Here is a 19954-nt window from a genome sequence, read left to right as displayed (position 1 = left end):
TTTAGATCCAAATGGAGCATACGCAAGCTTTACTGCTTGATAATAAGATTATTAAGAACCAGGATAAATTAAAGTTAGAATCTAGCTAGGATAAAAGCTTGATTTAAGAACTAAACTTGGCTTTAAATTTGCGGATAAACCTCAGATATATCGATCATATTAGATCCGCGAAGGGAGCTCTCAAGCGACGTCTCGTCCGGAATAGCGACAGCAGTATAGCACCTCAGGAGCGGGATAACTTGATCCCTTATCCCAGCGATCGCGAATAACGATGGGTGTGGATAGGGAGGCAATCAAGATGGTCTTCTCCATGGAGTTCTGGAGGATGGCCATCTTGTGGACCCTATCCCTCCTATACTCACACTTTCACCTCCTATTCGCCAAACCCCTCTCCGCCTTATTCCCCTCCTTCCAGCCATCCCCCTCTTATCCACGCTGCCATTTATCCACCGACCCAGACTCTAAGGTTAAGAGGCCAATCTGCGTCATCACCGGCGTAAGTCTGTTATCTTATTCCACAGTTATTCTCAAGTTGTTTACATTAATTTGTCGGATTTGCAGGCAACGTCGGGTTTGGGTAAGGCCGCCGCGAAAGCGCTGGCACGAGAAGGCTATCACGTAGTTCTTGGTAAGGATAGTGTATGATTTATTTCGTTCAGGCATTTTACCGAGTATTTTTCGTGCATATAAGATAAAGTGGTGGATTGCGATGGTTCCACTTCTAGTTTTGCATGCGGTGATAGCAATGCTACTTATGTTATTGTTCTACCTAGTATGTGGTATTCTTCTGGTTGATTCGATAGGTGAATTTAATAACGTAAACATGGGAAAGACATCGAAGAAAGAATTTTCATGGCAAGTCCTATTGAAGCAATTAGAGTACTCATATTCACCGTGATCAATACTTAAACCTTCTTTTTAACCAAACTGACTGCTAGTATGGTTTTTATAGCAAGTCCTAATAATTTGTAGAATAGGATGCCTCCATTGTTTAGACTTATTTTGATTCTTATAAATTTTTTAATTAAGTTATTGCCTCACATCAATGTCTCTAATTAAAGGATCTTTCATTATGTCTCACTGCCAGCTGGACGTTGTCCCGATAAGTTAAATAAGGTACATTTGGAATCTTGAGCTATATATCTCCCTTCGAAGATTCAAGTGGGCTGTCTCAATTTTTTTTTTTTTCATTTTTATGTGAAACAGACAATTGAAGAGATCAAACAGAAACAAGAAGATGCCCATGTAGATGCTTTTGAGGTTGACTTGTCATCCATTCATTCAGTTATGAACTTTGGAAGTTCCATAAAGCAGTGGCTTTCGGATTCGAACCTGCATCCTTCTATACAACTCCTGATAAATAATGCTGGTATCTTAGCGAAGTCATGTAGAATTACCGCCGACAGATTTGATCAGTAATCCCTTGGTTCCCTTTTGCTCGTGTTTCTTTGATGATTTCTTTCACATATTTTCCAACAAATGATCAAGGAGTATATATTGGGGGATCAGTGATATTGAAATCTGGTAATTTTGTTAAAGTTTCCTATTCTGGTTTTGAACTTCACTTTTCCCTTAAATCTTATGAGTGCTAATGAGTAGGTTGAAACAAGAATCTGGCAAATCTAGATTGGAAAAGTGCAGATTGCAAATAGACCAAATCCTATGCTTTTGTCCCACCGAGCATAAACTGTTAGCCTCTATCTAAGTGGGTAATCATGTTCCCCGCATAATTATGAAATAGGGAATTATAGAACTTTATTCTTTTGTGTTCATCTATCAACTATATGAGGGTCATCTGTATTATTATTCCAACTTTTCTTTTTTCCTTTTCTTTAAGAATTAGTTCTGAGTTTTATCTCTGTGACCATACTGATTTCTCATTTCTGTATTCAGGATGATGCAGACAAACTACATTGGTGCTTTTTTCCTGACTAATATTCTCTTACCACTACTCAAGAGCAGTCCTGTGCCTTCCCGAGTTGTTAATGTGACGTCTTTCACCCACCGATTCGGTAATTAATCCAAACAATTAAATCTTTGCCTAAAGACACCTGTTTATCTAAAGTACAAACTTTACATGGAAAACCTTGTCATAGGAACCTAATTGCCTTTTACTGTGGTTCTTACTACTTTGTTTTTAAATTTTTATATTTACCACTTAAATATTTGACATTTTTAAAATATTTGATAGCTCTCTAATCCCCTTAGGTTTAGTCAAGAATGAAATCCGAACATGTTAAATAGAAATATTTTATCTTCTGAATCCCCAACTGATGTGAATTGGGATCTGAGCGATAGAGCTTACAAGTTACACATTTCTTGCCTACTAATTGGTGCGGTCTTCAATTTTTCATCTGTAGCATCATGTGAGGACTTCAGTGTGGAAACTCTAGGCAAGGAAAATCTGAGCTGCTCTTCAACACTGAAAGGATATCCTTTTGCTAGTACTTACGGATATTCTAAACGTATGTATGCTCTTAGGAAATTAAGAGTAGAAACGAACCTCCTTGTTTTAAGTAACTATCTTTTATCTATTGTTTTCCTCTTTTCCATACCAGTTTGCTTACTGCTGTTCTCATATGAGCTTCATCGACAACTTTATGTGAACAACACATCTTCTGCTGTCTCTGTCATGTATGTATTTATAAATTATGCATGCCAATAATATGTGAAACCTTAGTAACTTCACATGTTTTAGGCCTGCTGATCCTGGAATTGTCAAAACCGACATTATGCGTGAACTTCCTCCAACTCTTTCTCGACTAGCTTTCACGGTTCTAAGATTCTTGCACCTTCTACAATGGCCAGAGATTGGTGTTCGCCCGATCATTGATGCTGCCTTGGCACCACCAGTAAGTTCTCTTCTCCATTATATTACTGATGAGGTTTAATTCATTAAAGGATAAAATCTATCATAATTTTGCTTCAGGATGCTTCTGGGAAGTACTTCTTTGGTGGCCAAGGTAGGACCATCGAGTCCTCTTCACTTTCTTACAACACTAAACTTGCAGAGGAACTATGGTCAGTTTCTTCAACGTTGTTTCGAGAAGCTCAGTTTTCAGTGGTTGGATCCGGGAGTAAAAGTAGCTTAATTTATTGACATCATTTCTTAGGACATCTACTCGAGATCAGAGGATACATGAAATTTATCGCAGTGGTCACAATTTTTGTCAATTTAGACTTTCAAAAGATATATTGACGTCAGATGATGATGTTTTGTAAAAGAAAACGTATGGTGATCTATGTGATTACCTTTTAGAATCTCAAAAATCTCTCACCAAATAGGATATTTACTAAGAACTTTGTGCAGTGTGAGACCAAGATTAGGCACAAATGTTTACTGGATCCGGAAGCCCAAATAACTGCTGAGAGAAATTAATTCGATATATGACGTACTGATCGCCGATCAGTTTGAAATAAAGAACAGGGAGCATGACGCAAAACTTCTATTCGTCAGTTAAATATTACATCTTTCAGATTTAATGGCATCCAAATAATGGTAGCAGATTAATTCAAACGGCGGTCATGACCTCTTTTATTAATTGAAACGAACTTGGTGCTCAATATATCAGCTTCTCAAATGTCCTCAGCCGTCACTTCAGTTCAATGATGCATCTAACAAGAAATGGGCATAAATTAGTTGTTCGAAATAAGGTACTTTAAGGCAAATTGATTGAAAATAAAAGTATTTGCCTCAGCCAAGTAGGAATCCTTTCATAGAATGGAACATTAAGTCATAGCTGCCAAATATACAGGAAAGAATGGGGTCAAGGATAAATCAGATGGTTTATTCGGTTACCAGATGATACATCAGATCACTTTTGATCTGAATAAACTGCATCAACGTCATCAAGTTCAAGTAACTTTGACATGAGTTCCTTGTTCAACTCCACAGCTTCATCATCTACCTGTTTAGAGAACATGTTACATGGTTTTCTAAGATGTAAAATTGATCAAGATTGCACTTGAAGAAAGCTTTCAAGCCTCTAACAGCTTCAAGTAATTGCTCAAAGGATTACACATATTTCATCGTTGTCATGTTATCATAGATGTGTAGTTTCCATAGATAACTACACAAAGTCATGAACACAGAACAACGTTAGTCCAGATCAGTGCAACTTTCCAGCCACAAGATTATCAGCAGTTCCTGTTATTGGTGCATGGGGAGTAATTTGATGATTTACTTGCCAACAAGAATTTTCATGGAAAGCTATGCAATGAAAAGCTGAATTCTTAAAATATCAAAATGGGGATCTGACTGTTCTTTTCCCACTTCCCGATAACTTGACTGATTTTGAAATTACATCCAACCAAAAATGGTCTTAATTGCCAAAAAAATGTTGGTCCATATGAGTGAGGAGAACCGGCTAAGTAGCTAAGTCACCACTTACCAGTCATTATCATTAGATTATCACCCAGATGACATTTTGTTGCAGTATAGAGTAGCTTATCATGCATTGCTTGTATAAGCTCTCTATAGTCCAAAGATAACACTCAGAAAGCTACATTGAGAAAATATTCAATCTGAATACCCACTTTCTAAACAATTTCCTCTACAACACGTCAACGCCCATGTACATATGCAACCCTGTTATTAGGCAGTAACTACTGGATGAATTTAGAACATATATTCATTTGCATGAAAGTGAAACAAAATCCAGAAAAAGCACAGGATGTAAATAATGATAACATACCTCAAGGGGATTTAAGGGCAGTAGCTCAAAACCATTATCTGGTTCAAATTCTATTCCTTCATCCCGTAGTTTTGACAGTATGACAGAGTAGTTTTCTGCTGATGTAACTATCTTGTAATATCTACAAAAGTTGAATCAGCTATAAGAACATATTTACCATTCATATAAAATAATTTTTCTGCTATAAACACCAAACTGTCAAATTTTTAAATTCAACACGTAGTCAAAAGTTTTGGTCAAACACATCGAGATGTGTTGTGCACTAAGCAATCTTATCATGGTTAGTGGGTGCAAGTCGGGCCAAGGGTATTGAAACTGCTTCCCTACTTTGATCCAGATGAAATGCTGAGTCATGTGGACACAAATAGCTAGTATGGATAGTTTTTGTGGTTATGGGATGTATCTTGTATTATTTGCATAACACAGAAGTCGAAAGCGCCATCTTTGGGATTATACAATTTCAAATTTAAACATGGACTAATATGATGGGCAAGATGAGATCATTTCAAGTTATAGTGAACATCAGCGTGCATCCACACTGAAAATTGACTATTAAGTAATAAATCAGCACAGATAGTCCAAAGCGTCAAATTAGTACCATAATAAGATCTCTAGATTTTTATTTTTCATTTGTTTCTTTTCGAGTATAATGCACCACTACTGGTAATTTCCAATCTCCTAATAGATAAATGACTTTTCATTTTAAGTCATATTAAAGAAAACTAACCTTTCTAAGGAAAGTTCGACTAAAATTAAATTATTTCACTGCATCTTATCTGGAAAGGTACCTTTCAGGACCATCTTCTTCTGAGTCATCATCATAAACTGTTGGTTCAATGACATCTTCAGCACCAGCATCTAAAGCAACAAGAAGCAGCTGATCCTTGTCGGCATCAGCAGCCTTTATATTTACAACTCGGGCACGCCTGAATTTGAATAAAATAGACCCCGGGTCAGCCAACTTTGCCCCACAGTCCTTTACCACGCCTCGGACAGCAGCCACTGATCTTGTTATTTTGTCTGTAAGGACTTCAACAACCATTCCAACTCCACCAAAACCGTAGACCTGATTAATCATAAGCAGCATAATCTCAAACACTGTCAGATTGCAAGGTTATGATACTGCATTGCCTACCTCATAGAACTTCTCAGTAAAAGTATCCTGACCCTTTTCTGACGCTTTTTTGATATTGCGCTCCACAATTTCCTTGGGGACTTCAAGCTCTCTAGCTTTCTCCAGTACAGCTGCTAAGACAGTATTCGATGTTGGATTTGGGCCTCCCTTTTTGATGCTACACGATATGAAAGAAACAAGTGATGCATTGTATGTAAAACATTAAAAAAAAATTGACAATAAGAATTCCAAGATCTCTGAGTAATCCAACACGGGCAAAATCTGACACAAGAATTCTCAGACACATCCAATTTAATTTGATTTATATAGTTTATCACTGTTATGTTTGAAATAATGGAATCTGGGAAACCCCAACTCCATTTGTTGCAGAAGTAATTTTCCTCTCTCTCTCCGGGCTAGGGCTTTGATGCGTATCTCTCCTACCCTTCTTTTCCCTAAATAGATGTTGAGGGTAAATAAGGGTAGGGAGGATGTCAACTGAAGATAAATGTCATAAGTAGTGCAACTATATGAACTAAAACATAGCTTATGAACTTACGCAGAGACAATTTCTTTTCCAATTTTGCTATTGCGTTTCATCTTCTTCAGATTTTGAGCATCCTGTACCAAGGCAACAATGAGTGCATTCAACTGAAGAAATATATTCAAAATGTTCCCCATTATTGTTACTAATCAATCAGAACTTGAAGTCAATACATGGATTAGACATGAGACGAGTACACACAGTTAAAACAAAAGACTGCATCTTTTACATGCGTTTAGATAAGAAAACTGAACTCAATGCAAACTCTAATTCGAGTGCTCAATTTGATCAAAGGAGACAAGGAACAAGACACGAATATAATTCAAAGATTGAAAAGGACGCGCCTTTCTTCCAGCAATCTTACAAGAACGTCTTCCCATACAAACTGGCCGAGATGTGCAAATCCTTCTCGCTCTCTCGGCGCGACCAACTTCAGATGACGGTATGCGAGCCAAGTTTCTCTCCAACAAACCGATAGCTATCGAGGTATAAGAATAAGGCAAATTTTCTTGAGTTAAAGGGAACGAGAAAAAGATTGTGCGAGGAGAACATACTCTGGGTCGTGGCGGGATTCTTAAGTGAGGAGAAGGACGAGGAGAAGCCGAGATGTAAGAGTGAGGCTCTGTGAAAAACAGATCCAAAAGCCCTAGAAGTGGAAGCCATGAGAGGCCTCTTAGCAATCGCCAATCTACTACGTGCGCTCGAGATGTTCGAAGAAATGCCTCTGTGCAGAGGAGTAAACCAGCAGCGACGGGCTTAACAACTAACCTGTAATAAGTAAATGGGTGAACCCAAAAACGAGTTCCACTTTATAATCACATTAGTAAATATGGATTTTTTTATTTGTGAGCATGAGCAGCTAAATATAAAAAAAATGGATAGATAAATTATTTAAAAGCTTCAAACCGTCGCGCTGTCAAATTGTTCCTTCAAATTAATTATACTGTCGAACAATTAAATTAAACCAATAAATTATTAAATAATTTTTTTTATAATATTAACTCTACTAGAGTTGTTATGTAAAAGTTATACTACTTTTTAAACAAACATGGGCTATTTTGGTTTTTTCTTTTCTCTTCTAACAAAAGAGATTAGAGAGTCGGTTGGCCAGTAACTTTGGTCAATGTTATTAAAACATTGCATGTCTAACAAAAGAAATAGAAAAAAAAATAAGGCGACTGACTTTAGGAACAAACCTTATATTATAGCTCATCGATCGATCGTCAATAATATAATAAAAAAATATTGTATCGACGAAGGCAGCGTGCAACGGCTTCATCGTAACCTATCATAACCTTAGAATACTAAACAGTGTGTACCATCGAGAGGATGGCATGAAGAGAAGAGAAGAGAAGAAATCAAGGAGAAGCCGTGGTCGATTTTGGATAGTATCAAAGAGAAGGACGTGATATCAATGTTTGAATGTATTTTGGGGTTAATTAATGTGAACGGGATTAGAGTATATATATCTATATATATATATATATATAAAGGCATCTTTGAGCTAGTATTCTTATTGACTAGAGAACGAGCTTATTTATAATAATGAGCATTGATGCTCTTTGCTATTGTATGAACAATTATTTGTCTTTTAATTCCAATCGGAAACGTGTTGTTCTTTGCATAAACAAAAAAAGATCGCTTGATCACTGAGCATTGTCACTTATGCTGCATAGTTACTGGATTTCAAACTCAAATCTTGCTTTAATATATCATGTACATTCTAGGAGCAGTACAAACATATTCCAAAGGCCAACATCTTTTTGCTAGAGAAAAGCTTCACAACTTTCCCCTACACTTAAACTATTTATACTCCATGGTTATATATATATATATATATATATATATATATATATATATATATATATATATATATCACACACATCTTATGCATATACCAACTTATTAGCCAAGTAGATTATGATTAACAAGATATTATATATATATACAAACAAGAACACGAGTAGTCTTTAATTTCTGGGAACCCAGCAACCATGCAATCCATAAGGAAGTCCATATGGGAATTTGGCTCTTGCTATCTCCTCAAACGTTGACCCATCCAGTACCAAAGCATAGCCTTCTCCATTTTTATCACTCACCATTGAGATAACCACACCTACCAATGTATCCAAAAAAAAATTCTTGTGAGTTTTTATGTTCATCTTAACGTAGGATATATATTATTAATAATAATATTTACTCACCATCATCCTCCTTAATTGCTCCCGGTCTAGCCACAAAGAAGGGCTCAGATGGCACGGAGCCTTCTTCGTGCCAATTCTTAGCTCTCTTCTCAACCAAATCGATCTGTTAATCATCGTACTTAACACAAAATTAGCATGGGAAAAAGAGATTAATTTAGAGAGTAAAGTAATTAAGGTAGTAGTACCTTTGTGAGTGCATTAGGGAAGTTGCAAGGGCGTTGGGCTCCACAAGCATAAGCATATCTATACTTCTTGCCTAAGTATGCAGGGTTTATACTGCACATATCCATCCCTCTTCCATGCTCATCTGGGTCTAATGCTGAGTCCAACTCACCTATCGGACTCCCATCTAATGGTATTCTAAATCTTCCCACCCTAACCAAATTAAAACCCAAAGTTAATCAATTAATCCATGCAATTAAGTTAATTAAGTTAAGTTTAATCTACCTACCTAGCATCAGGTAGCACATCTTGGCCTACGGAAGATCTCAAATTCTTCAACCTAAGCTTCTCCAGAATGCTAGTATCGGCATTATGCTCACAGCAATCTGCCACAATTGCAGTCACTCTTCCATCCTCGTCTTCCTCTTCGTATGCATTGATGAAGTGGAACGTCACGTAGGGCGGTACCTCCACACTCGCCACCTAAAATAGTTTATTTCAAATTCTGGTGATAACAACTTAAGTTTTTAAAGTAATTGATGAGTTAAAAAAAAGGAGTTTGCTTACGATGTTGCCACTGGCTTTGCACATAACATGCATGTAACTCCCGGACTCTGGATGCCACTCGAACTTGTACAGTGGCGTGGGCTCAGCTCGTAGTAGATTATGGGCAGAATATCTCAATGGCATCTCAGGAACTATTACGTAGTGCTCAGACACCGGAAAGGAATGCACCCACCCCGGCGCCGGCCCGCCGCGGCAACTCACCCTGCCGACGAGCTTCCTCTCGTTGCTCCCCGGCTCCATCCTGGCGACGACGTATCCCGGCCGTGCCAAATCCGGCAGCAGAGTCAGAAACTCCGAGTCGGTGACTACCGGGTGGGCGGAGTGTATCAGCCCGCCTAGGTTGTCGGAGTAGTCGAACTTTCCGATGGTTTCTAACGTGTCCGGGTCGATCTGGATGGAGCCTTTGGTGGTCTCGGTGAGGCATAGGACGCGGCCGTCGCCGAGCTGGACGACGCCGGTGTTGGCGTTGTCGGTGAGGGACGCGCCGGAGAAGAGGCCGGTTAGGTCGCCGACGAAGGAGAGGAAGCTGTCGGGCTTCGGGACCTCGGAGAACTCGCGGTAGCAGAGGCGCTTGTTCCGCATGGCGGCCTTGTAGGCCTCAGACTCGATCTGGCGGTGGCTGGCGGCGACGCGGCCGCGGCGGAACGAGAGGCGGACGAGGGTGGCGTAGCCGTCGAAGAGGTGGCGGAAGTTGTAGTCGTCGATGTTCCAGAGGCCGGGCCCATTTCTCAGGTAGGTTCCATTCTGCATGCAAATTATATACAATGATCAACAAATTGAACTTAAAAATAACAATAATTTAATAAGAAATATAGAGGAATCTCTACCCGACTTCAACAAAAAATTTATCTCCATTTCGTTAGCACTGAAAGCGACAATAAACAGAAATGTATCTCTTGGAAATTATCGCTTTTATAATTATTATCAACGGATATTTAAAATGATGAAAATAGATCTTGTAAACATACCAGCCAAAGTGGTATTTTTCCCTTTACAACCAACTCCCCTTCCCACCTCTCCTGTTTAATACTTGTCCAAGCGGCAAGCTTTCCGCCGCCGCTGCTGCCAACGAGTTCGGTCTCGACCGGCCGGCACGGTACGGCGATCCGTGACTCGGTCGCGACGCCGACTGTGAACGATTCTAACAAATTAGGTCGACTCCGAGGAGCCACTTGACCTAATTTGGTTAGTTCAAGCCCAATCGAGTCCGAACTAGTCGGCGAAAAAGCAGTGCATCGAGGGAGAGCCAAGGAAGATAGAATAGTAGCCATGAAGAGAGTTGGATAGTGATCACAGATTAATAATAGGAGGTGAGTTGATGTTTGAAGTTTGGAATTAGTGTGGAGGGGTATAGATGTATATATAGTCCAGTGGACAGCAAAAGGTATCTCATTCCTTGGAATTCTCATTTGCTAGAGGACGATTTTGGTTGGCCCCCCAAGTTTTGCTGTGCAGTATGGCATAGTAAATTACCGAAATGCCCTCGTCTGATTTGTGTGGTGCAATTGGAGCCGTGCATAAGAGTTCCAGCAATATATATTATCCATCCGAATATGCCAGATCTCTCTTCCAAAACTAGTTCAAAGTAATAAATGAACTCTACTATGCTATGTCTCTTTATTTATAGAGTTAATCTAAGTCAAAGGTGGAGCCACACTATAAGGTATCCGGTAACATTCTCGAGACGTTTAATTTTAATAGTTTTGGCAAAATTTAAAGTGTTCTGATGAATAAATTTTGGGGGTTAGATTGGTAATTGGATAGGTGAATCTTTGAAGGTCTACAAGGGATGTTATGGAATCAACGGCCTTGCCTTAAGAGGGTGTATTTAAAATCTAGAAGGAATCTGGCATGGATTCCTTACCGCCCAAAGTGGAAAAGCTCGAAGGTGGTGGAAAAAGTATTAATGAGTAGTCTTCTTTGCTGGGCTCTTTCTCGGCAATGGCAATGATAGTGTTTGCACATCGAATTACTACTCTCCATTTCCATCCCCTCTATAATATTTTAAGCCCAGCATCCAATCACTGCCCTCCTCCCTCACGATTATTTTTCCCTAGTGGACACCCCAAAAACCAAAAGTTTATTCGTTTTATTATTCCATCCATTGGACAACCAGCAAGAAAAATATCATGCAGTGCCCAACTCTTCATCCAGCAATTTGCAAACATAGTTACTAATATAATTACTTTTTTCTTTTCTTTTCTTTTTTCCTGCAAATATCTCCACAACCGTTGGTTATGATCAGTGACGTAGCAAGATTATGATGATGCCCATATAAACTTTCTAGTTTTTAGGATTAGTGTTGTATTGGCATTTGTTGTTCTTCTCTTGGAATTTCTACTGGGCTGTTCAAAGAGGAGCTAAGAGGGGTTAGGTTCCGTGAGAGAGATCTTGGAGTTAATGAATGGGAACTGAGATTATAGGTAGCATTGAGGTAGTAGTAGTAGTAGTAGTAGTAGTAGTAGTAGTAGTAGTAGTAGTAGGAGTAGTAGTAGTAGTGTATCATGCCACAGGTGTTGTTGTTGTTCATCAAAGGAAGAAGACTGCAGGTGGGTGGTGTGTCTGTCTGTCTCAAGAAGGTCGATGCATGGGTCCCACTTCCTCTCTCGTTTGCCTCCATTCCACCAGACAATTGCTTGTCAAGTCACCCACTAGAAATCTAAGTTTGTTTATAAAAACTTAGCCGGTGGTGGGTAGTGCATGCAAAGTGGCATCATCACCAAACTCATACCGACTAACTATGAAGAGGTCTGCATTGGGGTGGCAGACAACTTCTAAGTTAGACCATTCTTGGAGGTCCTCCTCTTTGGTACTAGCATTCTAATGAATACTAATAGCCCAGATACCTCAGTATGTAAGACTAGGGGCTTGCTCTTCTTGATGCCATGGTTCTAAGAAAAAGTGTGCATGGGTCATTCATGGGGGGCCATGGCATATGGTCCACATGGCACTGTGGGGGCTTGGACATAACCATTCTGGTCCAGACAAAGCAAATGTTGCTGCCATCTCTACTCTACTGTCCAAGTGCTGCATGCTCCTTCATAGCATGCCCATCACCATGTTGGAATCCAGAGTTGCAAATGTGCATGTCCAATGCATATGGACAGTAGTCAAGGATAGATATGTTTTAATATAGAAAAAATATGCCCCCTACCTCTCTCTCTCTCTCTCTCTCTCTCTCTCTCTCTCTCTCTCTCTCTCTCTCTCTCTCTCTCTCTCTCATGACTTGTATACATAAGTGCTGTTTAGTGGTTAGAAAATGAAATTTAATAAAATATCTTATTTCAGTGAAGTGACTATTTTTTAATTTTTAATAAAAGAGTCACTTTTTTCCTACACCAGTATGAAAAGTATGGTGATATTGTGAATAATTAATCACTTTGTTTTTGATAGCATATTTAGCAACAGAGATACTTATGGGAACAAGGGCATCTTAAGATTTGTGATGGTCTGTTTGTAAGTTTCAATAAAACCCACTTAGGGTCCATGAAGTGATGGGGCACTGAGCTGGATTCTAAGGCCTTGGCCTACTTGCCTTAGCTATGGAGAGGCACCATGAGTTGGGTTGTGCTCCTTGTGGACCCCTTGATTGATGTTAATGGCATACTTAACAAAGGAGATACTTATGTAAACAAGGGCATCTTGGACTTCTATTAATCCTTGTAAATGACCTCATAGATTCCTATAGTTCAAAGATCCTTTTTGCCTTTGTTAGCATCTCCTTTCCATTGGGCAATGATTAATTGCACTTTTTAGAGTTTCTTTCTCAAGTCTCAAACTAGTAATAATTAACATGGCTAATTAAATATAGAACTTAGAGTAGAGGAAAAACGCTAAGATGAAGTTTGGTTCATGTATAAAAAATATTTTTTTATAAATTAATATTTTTTAAAAATATTTTATAATTAAGCATTTAATTATGTATATTTTAGTCAAATCTTGTATAAAAAAGTTATGTGACAAATTATACATTAAAAAATCTTACCACAGATAAAAAAGGTGCAATAGATTTATACATATTTTTTAAGTAAAATTTCTATTATAATTAACATACTCATTCTCGGTTAGTAATCAAACATTAGTTCTTACTTAAATTTATTTAATGTACTCATTACATTTTATAACAAAATAATAAAATATAATAAATTTATAGACGTACCTAATTTATATTTAAAAGGTGTGCATAAAATTATTCTTAAAAATAATTTTATGCACGAATGAACCGAGACCTAAATAATTATTTTATTTTTAACTTGGCTTTTTTTTTTCTTCTTCAAAATAATTATACAAAAATCTAAAATTAATCGCACGATAGTAATATAATACTTTTTAAAGCAAAAAAATAATCAAAATGACAACTTAAAAATAGACATTTAGGAGTTTTGAGGGGATTATATGTCACTAAAAATAAATAAGAAAGTTTATATATAAATTGACAGTAGTTGTGAGAATCTAAATGTAATTATCTCTGAGGCATAATGGAATAAAACTTTTTTTTTTGTTGTAATGTTAGGATTTTAGAAATCCTTCAATTTATAATTCACGGTCAAATTTTATATTGGGCCCATTGGTTTCTTTAAAGCCCATTAATAAGAATTAGGCCCAATTGGCCCATCGTTGCTCCCTTGACTTGTTGGGTTTAAGCCGTCGTCTTCCCGAGTTAGCGGCTTTCTTCCCTCCTTTCTCCAAACAATAAACCCTAAACCCTAAACCTAGAGATCTCCGACCTCTCCCATCTGCCCGCCATGAACTTTCGCTTCCAGAACCTTCTCGGCGCTCCCTACCGTGGCGGAAACGCTGTCGTCTCCGGAGACTCTGTCCTCCTCTCCCCCGTCGGCAACCGCATCTCCTCCACCGACCTCATCAAGTCCCAAACTGTAACGCTACCCTTCGAGTCCTCGTCCAATATCTCCCGCATCGCCGTTTCCCCAGATGGCAACTTCCTCCTCGCCGTCGATGATGGCTCTCGGGCCCTCTTCGTTAACATTCGGCGCCGCGCTGTACTCCACCGTATGGCCTTCAAGAAGGCCGTATCCGCCGTCCGGTTCAGCTCTGATGGTGCGCTTATTGCCGTCGGCCTTGGAAAGCTCATCCAGATCTGGCGGTCCCCTGGTTTCCGCAAGGAGTTCTTCCCCTTCCATCTCGAGAAGACCTTTCCAGACTGTGCCGCCACTGTGACCTCGTTGGATTGGAGCTCGGACTCTAAATACCTCCTCGCGGGATCGAAGGATCTCACCGTGAGGCTCTTCGCTGTGAACAGCTCGAACCGATCGAAGAATAAGCCTTTCTTGTTTCTTGGGCACAGGGAAGCCATTGTTGGAGCCTTCTTTGCCGTGGAGAAGAAGAGCGGTAGGGTTCATAGAGTGTATACTATTTCAAGGGATGGAGCCATCCTTACCTGGAATTTGGAGAAAAATGGAGATTTTGGTGACTCTAAAGGGAGCATCTTGGATCCTCCTGCTCCTGGGACGCCAGAACAGAAGGTTCCTAGAGGAGATCCTGATGAGATTGAGAATGACGGTCGGAAAAGGAAGACCCTGGAAAGTGTTGATGAGGACGAATTAGAGACTCCTTTGCATAAAGCGAGATGGGAATTGCAGAAGAAGGATTTCTTCATGCAGTCGCCAGCAAAATTATCAGCTTGCGATTATCACAGGGAGCTTGATATGGTGGTTGTTGGGTTCTCTAATGGAGTTTTTGGGCTTTATCAGATGCCGGATTTTGTATGCATCCACTTGCTTTCCATTTCGAGAGAGAAGATAACCACTGCAGTGTTTAACAAACTTGGGAATTGGTTAACTTTTGGTTGTGCGAAGCTCGGGCAGCTGCTTGTGTGGGAATGGCGATCAGAGAGCTATATTCTGAAACAACAGGGTCATTATTTCGATGTGAATTGCATTGCATACTCACCTGATTCACAAATGTTGGCCACAGGAGCTGATGATAACAAAGTCAAGGTAAGTACAATTATATTGGAAAAATGACTTATAGTTTTAGGTAATCATTGCCCAAAATTAGTATATACTCTTTATAGTCACTTTTTATTTCATGAGCTCTTTACTCTATGTTTGGATTCCAGGATTTATAATTTTATATATTCACCTGAATCTACATTGTCATACATCATTGATACTCTTTGGTTTTTATTTTGTCATTTATGATGTATAAACTTGTCGACCTTAAGCTAAACTGAAATCCATCTGTGAAACCAATGTGGGTGTAGATAAATGTACCCAAAAGACCGAAATAAAGTAGTTGCCATTCAAGAATACCTGCAGTTAATTTTCATTGAGAGCTAAATCAGGTTCTAAATTGCTAGATGACATTATTAAAGTTTGTTTCTGTCTTAGTTGTATCTTCTCTATCTTGCTTGAGCTTCTCGAGTAAGCTTATCAAAGGAAGTATATCAAACTTCTAAAACCTCATTTTTCTTGGGAAGTGAGGCTTGTTTCATTTAAAGAGGCCTTCCAGATCTTGCAAGTTTAGCAATGAGTTTAGCCTAGCTAACTTGAGAAAAAGCTCGATAGAGTTACTTGCCTAATGTTTTATCGGTATTCAATTGCACCAGCTGATCTATCTTTCTTATAACTTTGTATTGTTTAAAGTTTTTCTTTTTCAATATATTGGTTGTCTCCAGCGAGGTTGAACTGTGCTGTTAATGTTTTTCAGGTTTGGACAGCTGCATCAGGGTTTTGTTTCATAACATTTTCAGAACATACTAATGCAGTCACTGCACTTCATTTTATGGCTAATAACCACAGTCTCTTGAGTGCTTCACTTGATGGTACGGTTCGTGCTTGGGATTTGTTTCGTTATCGGAATTTTAGGACATTTACCACTCCTTCTCCTAGACAGTTTGTTTCTTTAGCTTCAGACCAGAGTGGGGAAGTAATTTGTGCTGGAACACTTGATTCATTTGAGGTATGTACTTTTTATAACTAAATAAATGTATCGATATGGTGTTTACATTCCTAGTAGTCTTGGTTATGTCTTTGACCATATTTCATAAATGTGGTTTAGATATTTGTTTGGTCAATGAAGACTGGGCGCTTGTTGGATGTCCTCAGTGGTCATGAGGGACCAGTTCACAGTTTAATGTTCTCACCAACAAATGTAAGTCGGCTTGCATCTTGAATGTTCTTGTGCTTTTCCAATGCATCTGTAACACATTTAAAATAGGACTTTGTCTTGGACCATTCTTTTTTAAACATGTAATGTTTTTTTTTCTTGAATGAAGTAACTTCTGCCATCATGCTGGTTGAGTGGGAACACTAATGACTTGTTTTCATAGGCTATTCTGGCTTCATCATCGTGGGATAAAACTGTGCGCTTGTGGGATGTATTTGAAGGAAAAGGTGCAGTGGAAACATTTCCGCATACACATGATGTTCTCACTGTTGTTTATCGTCCAGATGGAAAGCAGCTAGCTTGCAGTACATTAGATGGTCTAATCCACTTTTGGGATCCTTTGGATGGCCTGCTGATGTATACAATTGAGGGCCGCAGGGACATTGCTGGTGGACGTCTCATGACTGATAGAAGAACAGCAGCTAACTCAACTTCAGGGAAATATTTTACAACTTTATGCTACTCTGCTGATGGAAGCTATATTTTAGCTGCAGGGAACAGCAAGTACATATGCATGTATGATATTGCAGATCAGGTTAGAAATCTTTTCTTTTCTTTCATCTGATAATTTATAGTCTTGTGTGCTTTGCTGGTATACCCCTAGTTGTTTGCCAAGAGAGCCTTTTGGTCAGATGCTGCCTAATGATCTCACTATGTTTTCCATGCATTTGCTGCTGTTAGCCGATCACCTGTTAAAGATGTGTAATCAGCAATATATCTCTTCCATATGCTGCTTGGAGCCACATATCTGATTAACTTGTCAAAATGTACTATGTTTTCCCAGCAGCTATGTAGTGTTATTTTACTAGAACCTTTATTTCATTTTGGTCCAATAGGAGAACTTATCAAAATATAATATATTTTCCCGGCAGCTATATAGTGTTATTTACTAATGTTGGAATGTACAATTGATTGATATTTGCTTATCAAGTTTTAAGCTGTTTGGTGCATGTCCTCTTTGACTTGTTAGGTACTGCTTCGCAGATTTCAAATTACTCGCAATCTCTCCTTGGATGGAGTTCTTGATTTTCTGAACTCCAAGAAGATGACAGATGCTGGCCCAGTAGATTTAATTGATGATGAAAATAGTGATATTGATGAAGGAATCGACCAACAAACAACAGAAAGGCTAGGACATGATTTACCTGGTTCTCTGCCAAACCGTGGACGCCCTATAGCCCATACAAAATGCTTGAAAATTGCACCAACTGGTAGATCTTGGGCAGCAGCAACTACTGAGGGAGTTCTAATATACTCAATTGATGAATCATTTGTTTTTGATCCGACAGATCTTGACATGGATGTTACTCCTGAGGTATTGTTTGTTATCCTCCTTGTTTTAACTTCTCGTTGAAGGTTATTAGTTGATTATCTCTAGCATGATTATAATTGCTCTACAGAAAGTCGATGAAGCTCTTGCGGAGGACCAAAAACAGAGAGCCTTGTTGCTCAGCCTCCGTCTGAATGAAGACTCGCTAATCAAAAAGTGCATTTTTTCTGTGGATCCATCGGATATACCTGCTATTTCTTCGTCAGTACCATTTAAGTATCTTCATAGGTTGATTGAAGCATTTGCTGATCTTTTAGAAAGCTGTCCACATCTTGAATTTATCCTCCAATGGTGTCAGGTAAATTTAATGCTAGTGACTAGGTAAGCACTATAGTCATATGCAAGCTTGCATCTAAATGTGTCCATGTGTTGTAGGAGCTCTGTAAGGTTCATGGTCATTTCATTCAGCAGAATTCCAGAAGTTTGCTTCCAGCACTGAAGTCCTTGCAAAAGGCAATAACAAAACTACATCAGGATCTGAGTGATACTTGTTCCTCAAATGAGTATCTATTGAAATATCTGTGCTCTACAGGAACAAAGATATAATTTATGCTTGTTACTGCTGAGTGCTGACTAATGTCTAGGTATTTTCCTCTGACCAGTTTAACATATGTTTTATATCCGAGCTATTCTTTTACATCTCAAGAATGCCCAAGGCAATCAAGTATTTTGACGTTTTAGCATTTGCCATGAACAAATGCCTATTGTTGCGTTATAGAACTAGTGAATCGGTAAGAGTGCAGGTGGGTTTACTTCTGACTTTGGATTCTTTTCTTTGATAGAAAATGCCTTTCAAATATTCCAGAAGCTGCAGCCGAGATTTTTGTGTGGTCAAGATTAGAGTATCGCCATGCAACATCTACTAATGGTGTGAAACAAGATGAAGGTCAACAATCTCAGAAAGGGCTCAAAGCCTCTCCATCTTGTGTATAAGGTAAAAATATTAGCTGATGTTGGAGAGATGAATCTAACCAGCACTCTTTCTGAATTGGCAGAAAAGATTCTATGTCGACAGATGCTGGTACTGCTCTGGCGATATTTGGGATGTATCAAGTCATATACGGCGAGATTTTTTGAACTCAATATATTTAAATGCATCAGTCTGAATTCTTTTTGATTAATTATATCAATCAAGATCTTGGTCAATACCTTTAACATCTCAATAAAAAACCTCAGCTTGTAAGAGAAATGTGTATATTATGGTCAAAGCTTATTCCTTCATGCATTTCAGGTCCTGCGTCATCTGTCTTCACTGCCTAAACAATTCTGAGACTGATGAATGAAGTCTTAAATCATTTTCTTTTGGATCACATTTCATATCTTGGTTGAGTCGGGGAAACCTCCAATGTTATGCTGAGTCACGCAAGCTGACTAAGATGCTGTGAGTTATTCCACAACAACAACAATGTCTTAGTCTTGTGTCCAATGCTATCTATCTCTTTCATATTTCTCTTTTTTGTCTCAAATTTGTCACATGGGAATAAACCTAGCATGTGATATTCCTCCCATCGTATAAATGACAAGGCAACGATTACGACGGAAGAATAGAAATCGTATTTGTTTGACTGGTATGCATCATAAAAGTTGTCCAATAGTTTCTCATTCCTCGAATATTCCCGAGTCATTTATACCTTAATCCTTCAGAACCATAATGTAAGATGCTAATCATCTTACTGTAAGCAATTCTTGTAGTATATATGCATGATTGAATGAAAGATAATAAAAAATTAAGACTGGGTCGAATAATCGTACCGAAAAAGAAATTGAACCTAGGACAGGAGAGGTGCCCCACAGCTGCATGGGACGTGAAACTTTGGGAAGCACCACTTGATCTACATGTCGCCAAGAGAAATTTGGGCCCACAGGAATTTTTTTTTTTATTTCTTCATTTTTTTACTTTTGTAAATCTAGCCTTCTCTTATAGGGGTTATGTGCAGAAATATTCTTGATTAAGTTAATATAATTTTGGCAGATGAGAATATTTCATCCATTGTAAATTATTGTTTTTTAATACAAAAAAAATGCCTTTTTATCTTCTTCTTTCCAAGAGTAGAGTGAACCTCATATCTTCCTCAACATCAAATCAAAAGGGGAGCAACTTAGATCCGATCAAAAAATTATCCTATGTACTTATAGCTTGGGTAAGATTTGCGAGGTGAAATTATTTTGGGTTGGATAAGAGTATTTTAATGAAAATTTTAGTGTAGCTAA

At 38.5% G+C, this 19954-nt stretch overlaps 4 protein-coding genes across 9 annotated transcripts; 2 read left to right on the top strand and 2 right to left on the bottom strand.

Annotated features, from left to right (window-relative positions):
- The first annotated feature begins 172 nt into the window (after positions 1-172).
- Positions 173-3270, top strand: LOC140797373 (uncharacterized). Of its 4 annotated transcripts, none has more exons than XM_073150751.1 (9): positions 173-466; positions 562-628; positions 1088-1116; positions 1207-1415; positions 1894-2012; positions 2361-2465; positions 2559-2634; positions 2699-2852; positions 2930-3270. In XM_073150751.1, the coding sequence occupies exons 1-9, from the start codon at positions 272-274 to the stop codon at positions 3098-3100; spliced, it is 1125 nt and encodes a 374-aa protein (XP_073006852.1). In that variant the 5' UTR covers positions 173-271; the 3' UTR covers positions 3101-3270. The 4 variants fall into 4 exon arrangements, with proteins under 4 accessions (XP_073006852.1, XP_073006850.1, XP_073006851.1 ...); XM_073150750.1 differs by having other exon boundaries at positions 180-496; XM_073150749.1 differs by having other exon boundaries at positions 179-466; positions 2361-2634.
- A 93-nt stretch (positions 3271-3363) lies between these two features.
- LOC140797374 (probable transcriptional regulatory protein At2g25830) lies at positions 3364-7136 on the bottom strand. 2 transcript variants are annotated; one of them, XM_073150752.1, is made up of 8 exons: positions 6907-7136; positions 6697-6830; positions 6368-6429; positions 5830-5986; positions 5483-5760; positions 4695-4815; positions 3800-3908; positions 3364-3615 (listed from the first exon to the last, which is right to left on the bottom strand). In XM_073150752.1, the coding sequence occupies exons 1-7, from the start codon at positions 7013-7015 to the stop codon at positions 3816-3818; spliced, it is 954 nt and encodes a 317-aa protein (XP_073006853.1). In that variant the 5' UTR covers positions 7016-7136; the 3' UTR covers positions 3364-3615; positions 3800-3815. The 2 variants fall into 2 exon arrangements, with proteins under 2 accessions (XP_073006853.1, XP_073006854.1); XM_073150753.1 differs by lacking the exons at positions 3364-3615; positions 3800-3908 and adding an exon at positions 4240-4588 and having other exon boundaries at positions 6907-7128.
- An 892-nt stretch (positions 7137-8028) lies between these two features.
- On the bottom strand, positions 8029-10875 carry LOC140797884 (carotenoid cleavage dioxygenase 8 homolog B, chloroplastic). Its single transcript, XM_073151572.1, has 6 exons — positions 10254-10875; positions 9286-10029; positions 9008-9201; positions 8742-8931; positions 8557-8659; positions 8029-8468 (listed from the first exon to the last, which is right to left on the bottom strand). The coding sequence occupies exons 1-6, from the start codon at positions 10692-10694 to the stop codon at positions 8323-8325; spliced, it is 1818 nt and encodes a 605-aa protein (XP_073007673.1). The 5' UTR covers positions 10695-10875; the 3' UTR covers positions 8029-8322.
- Positions 10876-13942: 3067 nt separating this feature from the next.
- On the top strand, positions 13943-18933 carry LOC140798179 (periodic tryptophan protein 2). Of its 2 annotated transcripts, XR_012110797.1 has the most exons (9): positions 13958-15242; positions 15955-16206; positions 16306-16398; positions 16577-16948; positions 17384-17728; positions 17814-18041; positions 18119-18327; positions 18526-18629; positions 18739-18864. XR_012110797.1 is itself a non-coding variant. In XM_073151943.1 (8 exons), the coding sequence occupies exons 1-7, from the start codon at positions 14031-14033 to the stop codon at positions 18287-18289; spliced, it is 2673 nt and encodes an 890-aa protein (XP_073008044.1). In that variant the 5' UTR covers positions 13943-14030; the 3' UTR covers positions 18290-18327; positions 18526-18933. The 2 variants fall into 2 exon arrangements, 1 of the variants encoding a protein (XP_073008044.1); XM_073151943.1 differs by having other exon boundaries at positions 13943-15242; positions 18526-18933.
- The last annotated feature ends 1021 nt before the right edge of the window (positions 18934-19954 follow it).

This window comes from Typha latifolia, chromosome 11 (assembly GCF_019914945.1).
Source record: "Typha latifolia isolate L0001 chromosome 11, TyphaL0001v2, whole genome shotgun sequence".
NCBI lineage: Eukaryota > Viridiplantae > Streptophyta > Magnoliopsida > Poales > Typhaceae > Typha > Typha latifolia.
The sequence above is the reverse complement of the archived record's forward strand: the minus strand, read 5'-3'. Positions and strand labels throughout refer to the sequence as shown.

Coding starts and splice junctions, on each gene's coding strand:
- LOC140797374 (XM_073150752.1), bottom strand. CDS start 7,015: ATGGCTTCCACTTCTAGGGCTTTTGGATCTGTTTTTCACAGAGCCTCA. Junction 6,831..6,906: donor GAATCCCGCCACGACCCAGA/GTATGTTCTCCT, acceptor ATACCTCGATAG/CTATCGGTTTGTTGGAGAGA. Junction 5,987..6,367: donor GGAAAAGAAATTGTCTCTGC/GTAAGTTCATAA, acceptor CATATCGTGTAG/CATCAAAAAGGGAGGCCCAA.
- LOC140798179 (XM_073151943.1), top strand. CDS start 14,031: ATGAACTTTCGCTTCCAGAACCTTCTCGGCGCTCCCTACCGTGGCGGA. Junction 16,399..16,576: donor TAATGTTCTCACCAACAAAT/GTAAGTCGGCTT, acceptor TTGTTTTCATAG/GCTATTCTGGCTTCATCATC. Junction 17,729..17,813: donor ACATGGATGTTACTCCTGAG/GTATTGTTTGTT, acceptor ATTGCTCTACAG/AAAGTCGATGAAGCTCTTGC.
- LOC140797884 (XM_073151572.1), bottom strand. CDS start 10,694: ATGAGAATTCCAAGGAATGAGATACCTTTTGCTGTCCACTGGACTATA. Junction 10,030..10,253: donor GAAAAATACCACTTTGGCTG/GTATGTTTACAA, acceptor ATTTGCATGCAG/AATGGAACCTACCTGAGAAA. Junction 8,660..8,741: donor TCCCTAATGCACTCACAAAG/GTACTACTACCT, acceptor GATGATTAACAG/ATCGATTTGGTTGAGAAGAG.
- LOC140797373 (XM_073150748.1), top strand. CDS start 272: ATGGGTGTGGATAGGGAGGCAATCAAGATGGTCTTCTCCATGGAGTTC. Junction 497..561: donor CAATCTGCGTCATCACCGGC/GTAAGTCTGTTA, acceptor TCGGATTTGCAG/GCAACGTCGGGTTTGGGTAA. Junction 2,635..2,698: donor TCTTCTGCTGTCTCTGTCAT/GTATGTATTTAT, acceptor CACATGTTTTAG/GCCTGCTGATCCTGGAATTG.